At 43.3% G+C, this 20452-nt stretch overlaps 1 protein-coding gene across 1 annotated transcript in view; it reads right to left on the reverse strand.

Moving 5' to 3' along the window:
• Positions 1–20452, reverse strand: part of dnah7 (dynein, axonemal, heavy chain 7) — a 213001-nt gene that overhangs the window by 34255 nt on the left and 158294 nt on the right. Inside the window, exons 55-60 of the mRNA XM_061926536.1 lie at positions 5987–6079; positions 5744–5920; positions 5412–5573; positions 1486–1686; positions 1146–1307; positions 430–612 (exon numbers count right to left, since the gene is read on the reverse strand). Coding sequence (XP_061782520.1) covers positions 430–612; positions 1146–1307; positions 1486–1686; positions 5412–5573; positions 5744–5920; positions 5987–6079 — 978 coding nt within the window. The remainder of the gene's footprint in view (positions 1–429; positions 613–1145; positions 1308–1485; positions 1687–5411; positions 5574–5743; positions 5921–5986; positions 6080–20452) is intronic.

The raw sequence follows: 20452 nt of genomic DNA on the forward strand, positions 1-20452 counted from the left end.
ACTTTAGCATTTTATTCATTACATTTTGAAGCTCTCAGAAGCCAAGTTATGTTATATTCCTTAAGATTTATTTATGCAAGTTTGAAGTATCAATTATCTAAACACAGTTTTGTTTGCATATTTTCAGGATGTAGATATATATATATATATATATATATATAAGTATACATATATATATATATATATATATATATATATATGAAATACTTGACTTGGTGAAATCTAGCTGTAAATATACTCCTCCCCTCTTAACCGCGCCCCCAACCACGCCCCTGCCCCACCCCTGACCACGCACCCCCCCCCCCCACCCACCCCCACCCCCACCTCCCGAAATCGGAAGTCTCAAGGTTGGCAAGTATGAAAGTGGCAAATTATTTGGTGCACACACCAATTTTCAGGAAAATTGGTGTCATTCCCTGCAATACTTACATCTCCTTCAGGTGCGTAGTAGATCCCACTTGGGTCAAACTTATAGTTGGGATCGTCAACGACCTTCTGGTCGTAGAAAATGGCGAGGATTGTGCGCAGGGTCCGCCGGTCCCAGTCATCTGTCACACGTCCTCCATAGTTACACTCACCGGTCATGTAGCGCAGGGCATCAAACGGCACTTCCTGTAGTCAGCAACAGTTTTAGAAAGCCGGAAGTGATCTTGTGAATTTGAAATAACCTACGACGGAGTAAATTGTCATTTGCAAGTGAGTGTTCTTTTTTTTTAACTGAGGAAATTGCTGAAACTCCCTTGAAGGAGGGGGCAGGATGTGGCCCGTGTGGCATTTACTTGAGTGAGGCTTACATTTAAAATAATTCAGTGACACTTTGGTTATGTAATGAAAATGTCATCCAATAAAGAATATTACTATTTCTACAACTGGGGTTTGCGGGTTAAGTATGTAAAAATGTCAACGGTATTTATAAATATAGCTGGTGTACGCTCACATGGGAAGGAGCCTACTTATTCAAATAAAATAAAAAAATCACTGCAGGAGCACAATATACATTATGGCTACAAGCGTGCACTAACTATCCTGTATATTCATTTGTCCTAATATGTAATGATATACTGTACTGGGACTCTGGGAATAAAACAACGGCAACAATATCCATAAAACGGTGGCAGTTGGCAATGAATCGTCTCCCTGTCTACCTGATGCTGCTCAAGGAACATCTGTAACTGCTGGACGGAGATCCGAAGGTCAGTCTCATTGAACTCGTATGGAATGTTCCATCCTAAAGGTCCAAACTTCCTTCTCTCCTGGGTCAGAGCATGGAAGAAGCATAGGCCGTACAGGAGTTTCCTGAACACAACCTGGAAGGAGGGGAAAGCACGCCACAATGTAAAGAATGTGTATCTGGAAGGTGTGGAGATGAATAGTCGAGGCTGCTTCCACAGCTGACACTGATTAAGCACACAGTGAGGTGATAACAAAACATGAAACACTGGCGGCAGAAGGGCAAGCCACCTGCACACACAAACACACTCTCACCGGTTTGCTGGAGCTGTCAAAAAATTGCGGGTCAGAGATGGGGTCCATTAGGAAGGAGCGGGCGATGTTAGGCCGCAGGCCCTTTGGCGCCTCGTTGGTCATCTTCACCCCATTTTGGAGCACCGCCACTGGGAAGGTGGGGGATGGGTAACTGGTGAGCCACAGTCTGAAGTCGGGGTGGGTGGACTCTGGGTTCAGTTCCTGCTCAAAACAACCACACCAAGGGTTAGGTCGAGGACTAAATTGTATGGTCATACAAAACTGCATAATATTAATGGCTGAAATACAGAGGAACCCCAAAGCTTAAATAGCTATATATAGAGATGTCCTTTTTTGCCGATATCCGATATTGTCCAACTCTAATTACCGATATCGATATCAACCGATACCGATATATACAGTTGTGGAATTAACACATTATTATGCCTAATTTTGTTGTGATGCCCCGCTGGATGCATTAAACAATGTAACAAGGTTTTCCAAAATAAAACAACTCAAGTTATGGGGAAAAAATGCCAACATGGCACTGCCTTATGTATTATTGAAGTCACAAAGAGCATTCTTTTTTTTAACGTGCCTCAAAACAGCAGCTTGGAATTTGGGACATGCTCTCCCTGAGAGAGCATGAGGAGGTTGAGGTGGGGGGGTGTATATTGTAGCGTCCCGGAAAAGTTAGTGCTGCAAGGGGTTCTGGGTATTTGTTCTGTTGTGTTACAGTGCGGATGTTCTCCCGAAATGTGTTTGTCATTCTTGTTTGGTGTGGGTTCACAGTGTGGCGCATATTTGTAACAGTGTTAAAGTTGTTTATACGGCCACCCTCAGTGTGACCTGTATGGCTATTGACCAAGTATGCATGCATTCACTTGTGTGTGTGTGAAAAGCCGTAGATATTATGTGATTGGGCCGGCACGCAAAGGCAGTGCCTTTAAAGGGGAACATTATTACCAGACCTATGTAAGCGTCAATATATGCAGAAATATATGCAGAAAAAAGACCATATATTTTTTTAACCGATTTCCGAACTCTAAATGGGTGAATTTTGGCGAATTAAACGCCTTTCTATTATTCGCTCTCGGAGCGATGACGTCACAACGTGACGTAACATCAGGAAGCAATCCGCCATTTTCTCAAACACAGACTCAAATCAGCTCTGTTATTTTCCGTTTTTTCGACTGTTTTCCGTACCTTGGAGACATCATGCCTCGTCGGTGTGTTGTCGGAGATGCATTTCCAACAATAAAGTCAAAGAAATCTGCCGCCAGACCCCCATTGAATCTGCCGGAGTATGTGAGCAATTCAGGGACAAAGGACCTCGGTAGCACGGCAAGCAATGGCGGCAGTTTGTTCTAAGTTTTAACCCTTCTGAAATTGTGATAATGTTCCCCTTTAAGGTTTATTGGCGCTCTGTACTTCTCCCTACGTCCGTGTACCACTCCGTACAGCGGCGTTTTAAAAAGTCATACATTTTACTTTTTCAAAACCGATATCGATAATTTCCGATATCACATTTTAAAGCATTTATCGGCCGATAATATCGGACCTCTCTAGTTATATACTTATATATTTTGTCTTTTCTGATTTATAAATGTTGTTACAATGTTGTATACTCGTATTAAACAATGCCAAAGCATCAAATCATAAGGTTCATGCATTTTGGCGTAAGCTTGCAGTTTTGCAGTCCAAAAAAAAAGGTAGTGAAGTGTATTTCTGGTCTTGTCACCCACTCCCGGGCAGGAGGGCAACACGGCAGTGCGGCTGGAGATGAGATGCTTTGCTGACCAAATAGTTGCTTTATTACAAGCGAGCGTCGTTATTTAGGTCTGCAGTACCTGGAGGAACTCTAGTCAAAAAATGAAGAACTCCTCACTGGAGAAGCCAAACCATCAGTTTTTATATTCATCCTTTCTGTTCTGGGTGTGTGTGCTAAGTCAGGAGAGTGCATCCTGACTATAAAAGGAGATGTTCGTGTGTAAGTGTCTGGAAAACAGCTGCTTTAAGTCATAACTCAAATGTTGGCATTGAGCTGGACAGGTAGTCTTTTCTCAAGGATATGGCTATCACTTTTGCATTCCGAAGTCCCAATTAGAGCCGCGGCACAGTGGTTGAAAAACACTGCTTTAGACTACTACAGTCAGCATTTTCAGTAGATATTCTGAAGGAAAAATTGTACCTTCGAAGCTATTTCGCAACAATTTTTCATACAGTATCTGTATTAGGGATGTCCCGATCCAGGTTTTTGCACTTCCGATCCGATACCGATATTGTTTTTGCATTTCCGATCCGATACCGATACTGACCGATACCGATACTGACCGATACTGGCCTATCCGAGCATGTATTAAAGTTTAAAGTTATTTAGCCTACTTAGTTGTCAGAATTATGTTGAAAAGGGTTTTAGTACCCTTGATAACAACTAGCCAGCTGAATTAGGGGAGTTTGAATAATACACAATGGTTGGTAACAAGAAACTGACCTGTTTATTCAAGGATAAACACAAAATAGACAAAATTATACATGACAAACAGAAATGGCATCATTGAACTAGGGCTGGGCGATATGGCCTTTTTTTAATATTGCGATATTTTAAGGCCATATTGCGATACACAATATATATCTCGATATTTTGCCTTAGCCTTGAATGAACACTTGATGCATATAATCACAGCAGTATGATGATTCTATGTGTTTTGATTGATTGATTGAGACTTTTATTAGTAGGTTGCACAGTGAAGTACATATTCCGTACAATTGACCACTAAATGGTAACACCCGAATAAGTTTTTCAACTTGTTTAAGTCGGGGTCCACTTAAATTGATTCATGATACAGATATATACAATCAGATACATACTATCATCATAATACAGTCATCACACAAGATAATCACATTGAATTATTTACATTATTTATAATCCAGGGTGTGGAGGGGGGCGCCGGATGTAAGTGTCAAAAAGACAGCCAAAAGAGTTTGATATGAGAATAAATCTAAAGTTAATATAGGGTAGAAATGCACCCATTTGCAGGAAATGTAGTCTTGATTTTCAAAATTTTCTTTCAAGGCTTGCATGTCTACATTAAAACATTCTTCTTCATACTGCATTAATATATGTTACTTTTAAACTTTCATTCAGAGAAGGAAATCACAACTAAAAAAATCACTAATTTTTTCATACGGTGTTGATGTGGAAATGTTTGCCTCTGCATTTTGATGGTGTGGGCGTGTGGCACCGAATGGAGATAAGCGTCTCGACAGACGTCACAATATTTGAACAATGATGACGAAAACTGTTTTCTCTGTCGTGTCCGTGTGTCGAAAATTGTTATGCGCTTATTTTTTTATTTGATTTTGTGCGTGGCATAGATTTGCTATGCGCAGAGGACGCTTAAACAGTGCGCAATTGCACAGGCGAGCACCTTAGAGGGAGCGTTGCTCGCACGGCTGCCCTAGCATCACAGCTAACGTTAGCCATGCTGCTACCTCTCCGCTCGGGGAGGACGTATACGTATGTGACGTATGACGTGACAGTATGTGACGTATGTAAGAAGGTGCACTTGCTGTCTGTGAGAGGCACAGGAAAGAGTGAGAAGAGCCTGTCGTGTAATGCCAGCAGCTAAAAGCAACTGCGTGAGAATTCACAGACCTGTGGATGTGTTGAAGGTGTGCTGGAAAATGCGGAACGAAAATTACGGAGCAGCAGAAAAGTGGAATGTATTATTTAAATCGGTGCGTTGGAAAACACGGACCGGAGTTTGTTTTAAACTGGATCTGGACCGGCATTTTCTCATGCCTTGCCGATACGCAATTTTTGGCAAATATCGGCAGCCGATCCGATCCAAATATCGGATCGGGACATCCCTAATCTGTATGTCAGCATGTTTATTATGCTGTTATATTATTATGCTATGTGTAAATCTGAGCATTCTAACCTCACAGACTCTCTCCAATGTGGACATCCATGATGTGGCTAAATGACAGTTCTGGAGAACCACCCAGGTGCCGTCAGCAATGCCTGCTTCAATCATTTTCATAGCAATGGGACCCTGGCCTTGGCCCAGAGAAAGCGACGTCAGCTTATCCCCCGTGAAGCCCTGTAACACAAGAGCATATGAGCATATGTAGAAACTTTGGACAGGGAAATGATTCCTTTATTTATAATAAAAATGTCATTGTCTTTAGGATTCGTGTGTGAGATGAGTACTGGCTTCAATTCCTGGAAACACCAGGTTTCATAGATGGTGAGTGTGACGTGTGCAAGTACCATTTCATGTCCAAACTTGAGCAAAGCCGCCATGGGGTCGGAACCTGGCGACAGGATGAAAATGAGAGGGGCGCAACAGTGGCTGTCACCGAAGGCATTACTCAGGTTGAAGGGCGGGGCTTCAATGAAGGGGCGGCCCAAACTGGCAGAAACAAACTCCTGTACCATGGGAATAATCTGGGGAAGGCAACAGTGTAATTAGGTGACTTTGTGGCATCCATGGAAAACATGACAAGTGCTGACCTTGTCTGGTCGGAGACATCGGATCACCAGCATCCTTTGAAACTGGGTAAGCTTGTCCTGCCACTCGTTAGGGAGGGGAGTCTGGTGGGGGTTCTAAAGCAGGCACGGAACAATATACAAGCCAATTAGTAAAGAGAATTTATTCAACTTTAGTTGGGTTACTTCATTTTTTGAATGAGCTTTACTGCAGAGGGCTAATCCTAAATAATAATAATGATGGAAAGTGCCACTCTACATAGCAACTGTGGTCAAAGTTGGAATTACTACAAAACACATTTTAAGATATTCAATACTCAACTACCATCTGCACTGCAAAAACTGAAATCTAAGTAAGATTAAATATCTCAAATAAGGGTGATATTTGCTTATTTTCTGTCTGATAAGATAATTCTTCTCACTAAGCAGATTTTATGTTAGAGTGTTTTACTTGTTTTAAAGGTTTTGGTCCTAAATTATCTCAGTTACAGCTTGTTGCTGAGATTGTATGACCTATATTGAGTAAATCATGCTTGAAACTAGAATATCAACTGTTGCAAAGCTGTGTCATCAACACTCACAAGTATAAAACTCATTTTTTAAAGTAATACTTTCTTATTTCAAGCATGTAAAAAAAAAAATCATGACTTAGACACAATTGTGTCTCATATTAAAACAAATAGCAGCCAAATGGACTTTGCTGTTTTATTTTCAATGAAACAATAGAAAATATGTACTCATATAGTAGTACAGTTGTTATTAGTGAGAATATACTTATTTTAAGGTATTTTTGGGTTCATTGAGGTTAGCTAATTTTACTTGTTTTAGAAAGTCTTGACAAGCCAAATGTTCTTGTTCTATTGGCAGATAATTTTGCTTAGTTCAAATAAAATACCCCTAATTTTTGTAATTTTTTTTCTTGTTTTTGAACACTGACTTTTTGCAGTGTGGGGGCTGAAGTAAACATAACGCACCCCCCAATTTGTGACCAGTCATGTGTCAGTTAAACCATGACAAATGGGGTGAAATTAATCCCATTCCTACTGTATGCCTGCCTAAACCGGCCCTGTTGCATAATTAAAAGACCCAAATGTTTATACACAAATGCAATTTTTTGTCAGAATGTCATTCAGGAATTGTTTAAAACAGGTTTTACTTGAATGCATGTCATTTATTTGCCCAAAACTTGGTTACAGTTTTATCTAAAGTTATTTCAGACTGTATGTTGGAATAAAGGTGCAGAGAATTGCACTACTTTAAGGCCAAATGCTCTTTTAAAGTTAAAGTTAAAAGTACCAATGATTGTCACACACAAACTATGTGTGGCAAAATTATTCTCTGCATTTGACCCATCACCCTTGATCACCCCCTGGGAGGTGAGGGGAGCAGTGAGCAGCAGCGGTGGCCGCGCCCGGGAATCATTTTTGGTGATTTAACCCCCAATTCCAACCCTTGATGCTGTGTGCCAAGCAGGGAGGTCACAGGTCCCATTTTTATAGTCTTTGGTATGACTTGGTCGGGATTTGAACTCACAACCTACCGATCTCAGGGCGGACACTCCAACCACTAGGCCACTGAGTAGGTTTTGTGTCTTATCACCAAAGTTTAAATTTTTGGTACCATATTGGGAATTGTACTTTTAATGTTTAATATTACATTACGGAATATTTATATTTTAATACATTTTTATTTCTATGGATATCATATGGCACACTGCAAACTATTGAGTACAGATCAATACCAAATGCTCTAAAGTACACAGTGGTTTTATTCTTCAATCAGTTAATATTATTATGTTTCACATTAGAGATGTACCAACTAAATAGCGTATAAAATAACGAAATTAATAATAACGTCTCAGTTACTTTGCTGAGTAACTAGTTTCGCTTACAATGAGGTAACTACTAATTCAATAATTTTTTTGTAATTTGTGACTATAACTAATAACTTTTTTAAGGTAAGATGACCAACACTGTGCACCACACAGAGCATTAGACCGCTAAATCGGTCATGGCCCGGAAGCACCCAATCTGCATTCAGCACACCTGTCACTGATGAGCTTCCTGGGATTCTTAAGCCTGTGCAAACCTGGGTTACGGGCCAGAATGTAGCGATCTGTTCCTGTACCGTAAGCCGACAACCCCTAGCTCTATGCACTCTCTCTCTCTCTGTGTGTCTCCCCCTCCGTGTTCATTTGTCTCGTGTCCCTTGTCGTTCCAGCAGCCTTTCCTCCGTTCCCGCGTTACGAGCTGAGTGTCTCATCTCCCCGTATCCCCTCTGGTTCCCTGGCTGCACGGACTTTTGACGCCTCACTCCTGCCCTTGATCTCACGCCTACTCACGGACATCCGAGCCTGCCTTGTCCCTCTTGGACTTCCGCACCTCGCTCAACACTACCGGTAACAAACTTCAACTAATCTCTACACATAGTCGCACACACACATTTTGGATTAGTTTACACACTCCATTTCTTATTAATATATAAATAAATATAGAGTTAACGACGTCTCCGCTGTCTGTGCCATCTTCTTCCCCTGGACCCCTTTTCAAGCCTTGCATAAATGTCTCTGCCAAAATGTAAAAAAAAACATGTGTGTTGTTGTACTGTGCAGGTTTGAAATAAATAATTCAATTCAATTCAACATCCACACTACAGGAAGGAGCGCTACCACATTAGTCACGTACAGTATGTAAGTACTGGAGCACACCCATGTGACGTTACTGACACCTTGTGACCAGTTAGAACACATTACTACATCTGTTTATTTCCCTTAAAAATGCCATAAATTTGACAAAAAAAAGTGAGATTTTTGTATTTATTATTCTAACAAGGCACAGTTTAACACAATCCCCCAGTAGCCTCCTTTGTTGGCTCTGCGTTCACACCTGGAAGATGCCAAATTGCACCACTTAGTCCGGTCTTGTTTTTGTCTTGTCCTGAAACGTTTGCCAGCATCGTACAGTAGGTAAGGTTGTATTTCTGCCTGGTTCTTGTGAGAATCTTGCATGTGACTGAAGCATTAAGGAGTGGGACTATCCAGGACTAGTTGCAGTGTGCTCAAACAACCCCCCCGGTACCGTCTGTGAGCAGATCATACTGTATCATTTCTTTCTCTTTCTGACTTGTCAGGTTTTATCAGGTCGGTACTGCATTCTTCACACACACTTATAAAGTCAAGGATTAAGCAAAATTAGTGGTACCTACTGTACAGTTATACCACTCCTCTTTTTGTTCTGCCTTTTGCCAACTCTAGTTCTTTTTAGTGCTTCTGTTTTACCTTTTGCTGTCTTCCTGATAGTCTGTCTTCCTAATAGTCTGGCATCTCGTATTTTTGTTTGCCTGGTTATTATCCGCACCACTTTTTGTTATCGTCTTGGCGTCCTGATCCTTTTGTATTTTACTTTTTACGTACGATCGTTAGTAACGTTGTGGTAGTGTTTCTGTTACACCTACATGTACGTCTCGTTTTTGTTACAACTCAACAATCAAATCCTGACAGAATACTCTTCATCAAGCTACTTTTAACATCAAGAGGCGTTATGCCAATCTGTTTGGAAGGAAATTGTCCGAATAATTGTATCTAAGTTATCACAAAACATTGTGTTTCAATGAGTTCCCGGTGAGTAGACAAAAGCTGTCTTTGATCTTACCAAGCAGAAGGCTTGTAAAACTCCACTGTGTACGATGGGAAGCGACATGAAGGCGTCGGTTTCTTTGATCTATTGTAAGCCACAGGAAGATTTTGTCTTGACCCAAGATCTACAAAGCGGAGAGGAAGCAGGACCTGACGCAGGCTGTAGGGATCTTTTCTTTGAACTGTTTTGTGACCAAAGGCGAAGGCTGTTTACGACCTCTCTCCCCTTAAAAACAGCTGTTGCCATGTAATCAGGGAAAGTCCAAACAAAAGAGGAGGCGTGCAACCTTTCGTCAGAGCGTAGGACGACACTGTCCAAGGGTACAGGTCTACGCGTTTCTCCTCATTGAGCTAAATTGAATCCTGTCTCTGTTTAATTTCTTGCTTCTTGTCTGTCTAATAGATGTCATCAGTGTTTGAACCTGACAGAAATTAGGAGTGTTTTGTTTTAAATTGAGCTGTTTCAAGATTAATCATTGCAAAAAGAGTGGTGATTTGTCGTGGAGAATATGGATAGCATGACAAATATTTGAATATTAAAAAAAGAAAGATGCGATGAAACAGAAAAAGAACGAACAACTGGAACGGAGTAATACGATATATTGGAAGAACGTGCACCAGTGCAATGCTAGGAAAAAAAAAAAAAAGATGTATCTCCCGAGGGCTGTTTGTCGAGAGTTGTGGCTATATTTGAAGGCAGGTGCTGTGAGACAGAAACACCTACAAACTTATGGGGATTGTGTGTGTGTGTGTGTGTGTGTGTGTGTGTGTGTGTGTGTGTGTGTGTGTGTGTGTGTGCGTGCACAGGATATATGCGTGTTTAAGTGTGTGCGCGCTTGACTGAACAGCTGCTCTTTAAACTAGACTGAGCTAATGTAAATTCTGCAACCGGAACACACTAGATTTAATTAGATATAAATGTAGTGGCGAAGTGGGTTGATTATTAATCAGAGCGTGTGTGCATCTGTGTGACAGCAGCGAGACAAGCAAGTGCGCTGCATACAGCATCATGTGCACCACATATCGATTTAACAGCTTTTCACGCAACCAGATAACATAGCTGCTTCTGGCAAAATACGTAATGAAAAGATTTAATTAGATAAAGTTGCAGTTCCTTTATCATCAAAAAGACAGTGTATATCCTCACAGGCAAACAATTCCTCTTGCACTTTCTTGCTAGTGTTAATAGTTCGTGTTAAAGGAGAAGTGACCTTTCTTGGAGTTTTGCCCATCATTCACAATTCCTATGTAAGACAATACCTTTTTTCATGCATTCAAAACCATAAATTACGGCCAGTACAAGGTGGCTAAATATGCAGCTAATGGGAGTATACTATTCACCTCATAAAGCCCTCTAAATAACCATCTAAAAACCGCCAACAGTACTCCATTTATGGCTTGTAACCTGAATATTAACCAAGTATTAGTGATATTGTTATTATATCTGCCAATGTAGACAAACTATTTTTAGTGGCGGGGTGATCGCAGAGAGCTAATTAGATTATGTTGCGGTATTGACATATTTAGCCGGTGAGGTGCTGCATCACTTCTGAGGCCCGCGTGTCTTCGATTTAGCCAGCGGGACGCCGTCTTCATTTTGGCCCAGCGCCACTGGACGGTACGAGTGCAATAAGCAATATAGCCGGGAGCGGTGTATTCATATCATATTCAAATTACCAATGGTCTAATAAATAGCTGCCATTTTGTCACCATCTGGTGGCCAATGAAAGTTACTCAACCATTAATTTTACTTGTAAAAACATACAACACAGTGTTTCCTCATCATAACCCAATCCAAGCAACCTTCCCTAGTCATGGTGCAGAATCTCGAAATCAACCAGCACATACATTCAACAAACATGATCACACATAACACAACCTGCTCAATGAACTTTGTGAATATTATAAAAAAAACATCTAATCATTTCTAAATAAATTAAAAAAAAGAAAAAAAAAAAGTAAAAATTACACCCATTAAAATAAATGATGGGAAAAATGCTAAACACTTTCTCCACACTTATCCATGTTTGGCACATTTTAGCTACTTGATATTTCTGATTATTAAAAAAAAAAACTTTAAGGGAGGTTGTCACAGAAGCAAAGACATTGAGTTAAACTTTTACGTACCCATAATATCCAATTAGCCAAGCGGTAGAAAATGGATGGATGGATGGATATATATATGTATATATATACATATATACATACATATATATATATATATATATATATATATATATATATATATATATATATATATATATATATATATATATATATATATATATATGTATATACGTATATACCGTATATTACCAAATAGTAGCCCGGGCATTTATTTCACAAAACCGATTTTGGAGACAGGCGTTTAAAAGAAGCAGGCGGTTATTTGCACAAGGCTTTTATTTATTTTTGCACCAGCCTGCACCAGCCCATTATTTGGTTACAATGGTTACTGTCCAGTATTTTTTTTTTCGTACAAAAAACTTTAAATGTAAAAGCTATTGTAAACATACAAACAAAAAAACAAGAGATCAGCATGAGGTAAGCTATCAAAAGACAAGAGATCAACAAGGCCTCAACATGGCACTAGTGCAACAATTGTCAAATAGAATACCAATACTAAAAATAAATACACTTTTTAAATAAAGCAGCCTCACGGGAAAAATACAATTATGGTACCAAGTACTCAAGTAAAAAACCCACCATCAAAACAGAACAATAATACTGTCACTTAAATAAAATAAAGGCTACAGTACTCCAAGTTTTAAATAAAGCAGTATACAAGAAAAATAAAATTATGGTACCAAGTACTCTATAAAACCATCAAAACAATTATACTGCAGCAAACATAACCCCAGTAGCATTTTAATCTAAATCATGCAAATAACAGCCCATGGGCGGCTATTTGGACACAGGCGGTTATTAGGAAGAGGCGGTTAATTCACAAAATGGGTTCAGACCCCGGGCGGCTATTAGGACATGGGCGGTTATTTGCACAAGGGCGTTTATTTGGTAATATACGGTATGTAAAGATTGGCACACAGGAAGTGATCGCGTTTTGTTTGTGTTAACTCTTATAATAACAATATCACTAATACTTGGTTAATATTCAAGTCACAAAATTGAAATTGAGTATTGTTGTTTTTGAACGGTTATTTATTGGATTTTATGGGCGAAATAGTGGAGCTCCCATTGGCTCCGGTGTAAGCGGACTTTTATTTACATTTATTTAATATTTAGAATTCATTAAAAAATAAAAGAATCATCCATCGTCATGTCTTTCATAATGATTGTGAACGAAAGGCAAACATTTAAATAAAGTGCAGTTCTATAATTTTCCTCCTTCTGGCAAAATGGAACACCATAGATGTCGCGTGCTTTGGCCTTCCATTTGCCTTGAAAAGATGAAACAATGATTTCACCCTATTTCTTATCTGTACGCACATACACATGTTGGTCTCTCTGCGGGGCAGGAAGATGGACAAAAGCTTGTGTGACGAGCGACCATTTTCAGAGAATGTGCCAGACTTAAGACAGCTCGGTCTTCTCTTCAGCTTTGATTTTGCTACAGTTTATACTTAATCATTTTTGCAGACTAAAATGTTAATCTTCAATCCTAATCACTTTGCCCCATTCGGACATTTTTAGAATAAAATAATCTGGGAGGGTCCAAACAGTACCTTCGTACTTAAAAAAAAGCATTTTGAAGACAGCTCATCAATAAGCGAAGGATACAAAATTATAGCAGTGTTTCCCACACATTCATTTATTTGTGGCGGCCCGCCACGAAAGAATTACGTCCGCCACAAATGGATTTTTCGGCTTTTGACTCGCTCGACCGCTCATAAAAGCAATGGGACTCTGTCTGTGAATGTACCTTGTAGTTACAACTCCGGTGCAGTAGGTGGCGGTAGCCTACTATGCATTGTAACTCCGCCAATAGCACTTAATTCACCTGGTGGGCCAGAAGAAGAAGAAGAAGAAGAAGAAGAAGGGAGGGAGGGACGGACGGACGGACGGACGGACGGACGGGATCAAAATACGAGGGTAATATAGGTTATAGGTAGATAGGTTATAGCTGCATCGCTCGCGGCTCGTCATATATTTAACGTTAATCTGCGATTTCACCGAGCGTTTCACTGACGGTGAGCAGCCTGACGCTGCTTCATTAACACCGCCACTGTTTGACTCGGGGTCCGGGGCAGACGCACGTAATAACAGTCACCTGTTTTCATACCGACGAGCTAACGTGTCCAGGTTATAACCCTGTTGTCAATAAACACACGTGGAGACGGTGCTTCAGATACTACATTAATACTCAAGCTAAATTGTCCACTGTCCACTGCAGCATGTGAATGCAATGAAAAGAATAAAATCTGAGCCAACCAGCTGTTAAAATGTTGTCCAGGTTAATGTTTTGGCCATTAAAGGCCCTTCATTTCAAGATTTCAACTGTGATCGGGCTTTAAACAGGTGGCTGACCTGTTCAGATGGGTGTAACTGCTACTGGTCAAATAATGTGAAATAGCATTTAATTGTACATGTATGCAATGCCATTTAAATGTAATTATAGATAATAATAATAATAAATACTGTGTAGTGCTGTAAATAGTCAACGGGAAGGATTTTAGTAAGATATAAGCCATGAGCACTACACAGCCAGAAAAAAACCTAGGCAGGACAAGTAAAAATATTGGGGCAAGTAGACCTCCATGAATAATAAAAAACAAGGACCCAGATTTCCCTCGCCCGGACGCGGGTCACCGGGGCCCCCCTCTGGAGCCAGGCCCGGAGGTGGGGCACGATGGCGAGCGCCTGGTGGCCGGGCCTGTCCCCATGGGGCCCGGCCGGGCACAGCCCGAAGAGGCAACGTGAGTCCCCCCTCCAATGGGCTCACCACCCATAGCAGGGGTCATAGAGGTCGGGTGCGATGTGAGCTGGGCGGCAGCCGAAGGCAGGGCACTTGGCGGTCCGATCCTCGGCTACAGAAGCTAGCTCTTGGGACGTGGAACGTCACCTCGCTGGGGGGGAAGGAGCCTGAGCTAGTGCGCGAAGTGGAGAAGTTCCGGCTAGATATAGTCGGACTCACTTCGACGCACAGCAAGGGCTCTGGAACCAGTTCTCTCGAGAGGGGCTGGACTCTCTTCCACTCTGGCGTTGCCGGCAGTGAGAGGCGACGGGCTGGGGTGGCAATTCTTGTTTCCCCCCGGCTCAGAGCCTGTACGTTGGAGTTCAACCCGGTGGACGAGAGGGTAGCTTCCCTCCGCCTTCGGGTGGGGGAACGGGTCCTGATTGTGGTTTGCGCTTACGCGCCAAACCGCAGTTCAGAGTACCCACCCTTTTTGGATTCACTCGAGGGAGTACTTGAGAGTGCTCCCCCGGGTGATTCCCTCGTGCTACTGGGGGACTTCAATGCTCATGTTGGCAACGACAGTGAAACCTGGAGAGGCGTGATTGGGAAGAATGGCTGCCCGGATCTGAACCCGAGCGGTGTTTTGTTATTGGACTTTTGTGCCCGACACAGATTGTCCATAACGAACACCATGTTCAAACATAAGGGTGTCCATATGTGCACTTGGCACCAGGACACCCTAGGCCGCAGTTCCATGATCGACTTTGTAGTTGTGTCATCGGATTTGCGGCCTCATGTTTTGGACACACGGGTGAAGAGAGGGGCGGAGCTTTCTACCGATCACCACCTGGTGGTGAGTTGGCTGCGATGGTGGGGGAGGATGCCGGACAGACCTGGCAGGCCCAAACGCATTGTGAGGGTTTGCTGGGAACGTCTGGCAGAGTCTCCTGTCAGAGAGAGTTTCAATTCCCACCTCCGGAACGACTTTGAACATGTCACGAGGGAGGTGCTGGACATTGAGTCCGAATGGACCATGTTCCGCGCCTCTATTGTCGAGGCGGCTGATTGGAGCTGTGGCCGCAAGGTAGTTGGTGCTTGTCGTGGCGGTAATCCTAGAACCCGTTGGTGGACACCGGCGGTGAGGGATGCCGTCAAGCTGAAGAAGGAGTCCTATCGGGTTCTTTTGGCTCATAGGACTCCTGAGGCAGCGGACAGGTACCGACAGGCCAAGCGGTCTGCGACTTCAGCGGTCGCAGAGGCAAAAACTCGGACATGGGAGGAGTTCGGGGAAGCCATGAAAAACGACTTCCGGACGGCTTCGAAGCAATTCTGGACCACCATCCGCCGCCTCAGGAAGGGGAAGCAGTGCAGTGTCAACACCGTGTATGGTGGGGATGGTGCTCTGCTGACCTCGACTGCGGATGTTGTGGATCGGTGGAGAGAATACTTCGAAGACCTCCTCAATCCTACCAGCACGTCTTCCTATGAGGAAGCAGGGCCTGTGGAATCTGATCTGAGGTGGGCTCTCCTATTTCTGGGGCTGAGGTTGCCGAGGTAGTTAAAAAGCTCCTCGGTGGCAAGGCCCCGGGGCTGGATGAGATCCGCCCGGAGTTCCTTAAGGCTCTGGATGTTGTGGGGATGTCTTGGTTGACAAGACTCTGCAACATCGCGTGGACATCGGGGGCGGTACCTCTGGATTGGCAGACCGGGGTGGTGGTTCCTCTCTTTAAGAAGGGGAACCGGAGGGTGTGTTCCAACTATCGTGGGATCACACTCCTCAGCCTTCCCGGTAAAGTCTATTCAGGTGTACTGGAGAGGAGGCTACGCCGGATAGTCGAACCTCGGATTCAGGAGGAACAGTGTGGTTTTCGTCCTGGTCGTGGAACTGTGGACCAGCTCTATACTCTCGGCAGGGTCCTTGAGGGTGCATGGGAGTTTGCCCAACCAGTCTACATGTGCTTTGTGGACTTGGAGAAGGCATTCGACCGTGTACCCCGGGAAGTCCTGTGGGGAGTGCTCAGAGAGTATGGGGTAACGGACTGTCTTATTGTGGCAGTTCGCTCCCTGTATAATCAGTGTCAGAGCTTGGTCCGCATTGCCGGCAGTAAGTCGGACACGTTTCCAGTGAGGGTATGGACTCCGCCAAGGCTGCCCTTTGTCACCGATTCTGTTCATAACCTTTATGGACAGAATTTCTAGGCGCAGTCAGGGCATTGAGGGTATCTGGTTTGGTGGCTGCAGGATTAGGTCTCTGCTATTTGCAGATGATATGGTCCTGATGGCTTCCTCCGGCCAAGATCTTCAGCTCTCACTGGATCGGTTCGCAGCCGAATGTGAAGCGACTGGGATGGGAATCAGCACCTCCAAGTCCGAGTCCATGGTTCTCGCCCGGAAAAGGGTGGAGTGCCATCTCCGGGTTGGGGAGGAGATCTTGCCCCAAGTGGAGGAGTTCAAGTACCTCGGAGTCTTGTTCACGAGTGGGGGAAGAGTGGATCGTGAGATCGACAGGCGGATCGGTGCGGCGTCTTCAGTAATGCGGACACTGTATCGATCCGTTGTAGTGAAGAAGGAGCTGAGCCGGAAAGCAAAGCTCTCGATTTACCGGTCGATCTACGTTCCCATCCTCACCTATGGTCATGAGCTTTGGGTCATGACCGAAAGGACAAGATCACGGGTACAAGCGGCCGAAATGAGTTTCCTCCGCCGAGTGGCGGGGCTCTCCCTTAGAGATAGGGTGAGAAGCTCTGTCATTCGGGGGGAGCTCAAAGTAAAGCCGCTGCTCCTCCACATCGAGAGGAGCCAGATGAGGTGGTTCGGGCATCTGGTCAGGATGCCACCCGAACGCCTCCCTAGGAATGATAAATGATAAATGGGTTGTACTTGTATAGCGCTTTTCTACCTTCAAGGTACTCAAAGCGCTTTGACACTACTTCCACATTTACCCATTCACACACACATTCACACACTGATGGAGGGAGCTGCCATGCAAGGCGCTAACTAGCAGCCATCAGGAGCAAGGGTGAAGTGTCTTGCTCAGGACACAACGGACATGACGAGGTTGGTACTAGGTGGGGATTGAACCAGGGACCCTCGGGTTGCGCACGGCCACTCTCCCACTGCGCCACGCCGTAGGAAGGTGTTTCGGGCACGTCCGACCGGTAGGAGGCCACGGGGAAGACCCAGGACACGCTGGGAAGACTATCTCTCCCGGCTGGCCTGGGAACGCCTCGGGATCCCCCGGGAGGAGCTGGACGAAGTGGCTGGGGAGAGGGAAGACTGGGCTTCCCTGCTTAAGCTGCTGCCCCCGCGACCCGACCTCGAATAAGCGGAAGAAGATGAATGGATGGATGGAAGTAGATTTGAAAAGTCGGGCAAGAAGAAAAAAACCTTAACGTTGAACCCTGCATGTGTTGAGCTGCTGCCGCTTAAGGTTAGACGGCACTGCACATAGAGCGGTTCTGCTCGTTAGTAATAAATTCTAATGTTGGATGTTCACTCCTTCACACAGATGAGTATAGAAAAATATTTTCAACGGCCGAAAAGGGCTGGACTTGGAGAGGAGGTAGGCCTACAGTCCGGACCACAGGAGGTATTATCAAAACGGTGTAGACACTTAGAAATCTCATAAGGAAAGTGAACGGACGTCCATCAGTGTGAAAATTAATTTGCTTTCGATACTTCCAGGCTTCAACTAGTGCCGCAGCTGGCGCAGCTGAGGCAGTAAGAGAGGGTGAGGAGGAAGGGATAGTAAGTACGCAGGGAGATGTTGTAGGAGAGGAGGAAGACAGGCAGCATGTAGAGCCAGCTAGGGCAGAGGGAACAGGTGAGACTCAGCAAACACTGAAAAATAAAGCAGGGTCAGATCAGAAATGCACTTTTCTCATGAAAAGGGTCCTAATTTATATTCTTATGTGCCTTATAGAGAGGACCACGACAAAACATAGAGCAACTAGCTCCAGTGCGACCTGTTCAGCAGGAGGAGGAGGAGGAGGAGGAGGAGGTTGACTGACTGTGGCAGGAAACCTCTGCTCTGTTTCACTTTATGTTGCTGGTAAATAATATGGTTGTAGTAGTAGGCTAAAGTTAAATTATTTAGTATGCACTAATTAAAGGGGCAGAGCTTTAAGAGGCATTTTAGCTTTTATATTTTATAAGATATATTTTTTGTAAGAACCACAATTAATAAATATATTTCAGTGAATAACTAATTGTTCAAATCTGTATATAAATATGTACATAAAGTGTTGTAATTATATTCCAACTCCGCGTTCTTCTTGGTCATCGCCGCTGCCGCTGCCGCCGCCGCCGCCACCGCCACCCCCCACCCCCCGACCACACCACCACAAATAGATGCCTGCCCTGTGGGAAACACTGTATAGGAATTAGAATTCTGAGTATTCCAGTCCATTAAGAATGTCACAATTGTCTCTGTAACTTGCATTGACATTTCTTGGAAATTCGGATTGATAGTTCCAGGCAAACATCTGCCAAATGTCAATTAAACAATTACAATAGCCTCCAAAATGTGTGTGCACCTTATTTGTCCTGAGGTGCTAATAAAGTGACGCTATAGCCGTATGTCCAAGCTAATCTGGAGCCCAAGGAAGGCCCCAAGGCCCACCACTATCTAAGATGACTACTACCAGTCATGCATACCAACTGTCCAATCGGAAAACATGACCTTCAGAATCTCCCTGTGACGATTGCCTAAAGGGTACGAGCATGATGAATGCATTTCGAATGAAGGAAAGTTGGAAGGGTGGTGGCGCACAGAAGGCCACTGCACACTCCTGCACTGCAAACTGCCCCAAGTGAGCCCTGAGTGAACCCTATTGTCTTTGTATACCTTTTAAAATCTGTGTGTGTGTTAAAGCTGTGAAGTGCATTATGAGGATGATGTCCATACAGCCACCGGGCAGCAAAGCAGATACGACAATATATTTTTTGGGACTTTAAGGATGATTTTCATAGTGATCGTTAAACAAAACTGGAGGGTTTTTCCATACTTAGGTTGAATACTGATCTAAGTCAAATCTCCTAGCAGGCAGAGGGGCTGGCGAGGATGAGATCGTACAACCTTCTAAAACATTTTTCAGTAATTGCTTTCCAGGAGTGAATGGGTCGACATTTTCAACAGAAGAAAATGATCTGGTCTCTCTAACAAGCATTGTCAGCATATTATGTGTGTCGTTTTATGTTGTATGAGCTGTACAATTGCAGACCTGGGTCCAGATTTCTGTGTTGGGAGACAAGAGGCAGAGATCATTTGACTATTTTGCGGTTGGAAGGGTTACTGAAGTGTCTGAAAGAAGGTTATTGGGAGGTATTATTTTTTTGGAATGCTTTTGAATTTGTTGTTTTGCTGAGCTGAAATGTTTGAAATGTATTACTAGTTATGTTAATTGGATTTTTGATGTATTCAGTGATTTCAGTTACTGGTAGGGAAGAGATACCTGATTTACTAAGATCCAAATACAACGCACTAAACAGTGTGTGCAAACAATTAAATAGCGTGTACAATAAATGGGCACGTTTCGTGTGATCTGCTAAGACTGCGTGTGCAATTAAAAATTATTCAAACGGGTATTTTGCATGTACAGTATGGGGCTTTCACCACAGAGACACTCGATCATTTTTACCGCACATTCATGTTACCTGTGGGTGTTTTGTTAAAGGGGAACATTATCTCCAGACCTATGTAAGCGTCAATATATACCTTGATGTTGCAGAAAAAAGACCATATATTTTTTTAACCGATTTCCGAACTCTAAATGGGTGAATTTTGGCGAATTAAACGCCTTTCTATTATTCGCTCTCGGAGCGATGACGTCACAACGTGACGTCACATCGGCAAGCAATCCGCCATTTTCTCAAACACATTACAAACACCGAATCAAATCAGCTCTGTACTTTTCCGTTTTTTTGACTGTTTTCCGTACCTTGGAGACATCACGCCTCGTCGGTGTGTTGTCGGAGGGTGTAACAACACGAACAGGGACGG

The sequence above is a fragment of the Nerophis lumbriciformis genome, linkage group LG31 (assembly GCF_033978685.3).
Source record: "Nerophis lumbriciformis linkage group LG31, RoL_Nlum_v2.1, whole genome shotgun sequence".
Taxonomy (NCBI): Eukaryota; Metazoa; Chordata; class Actinopteri; order Syngnathiformes; family Syngnathidae; genus Nerophis; species Nerophis lumbriciformis.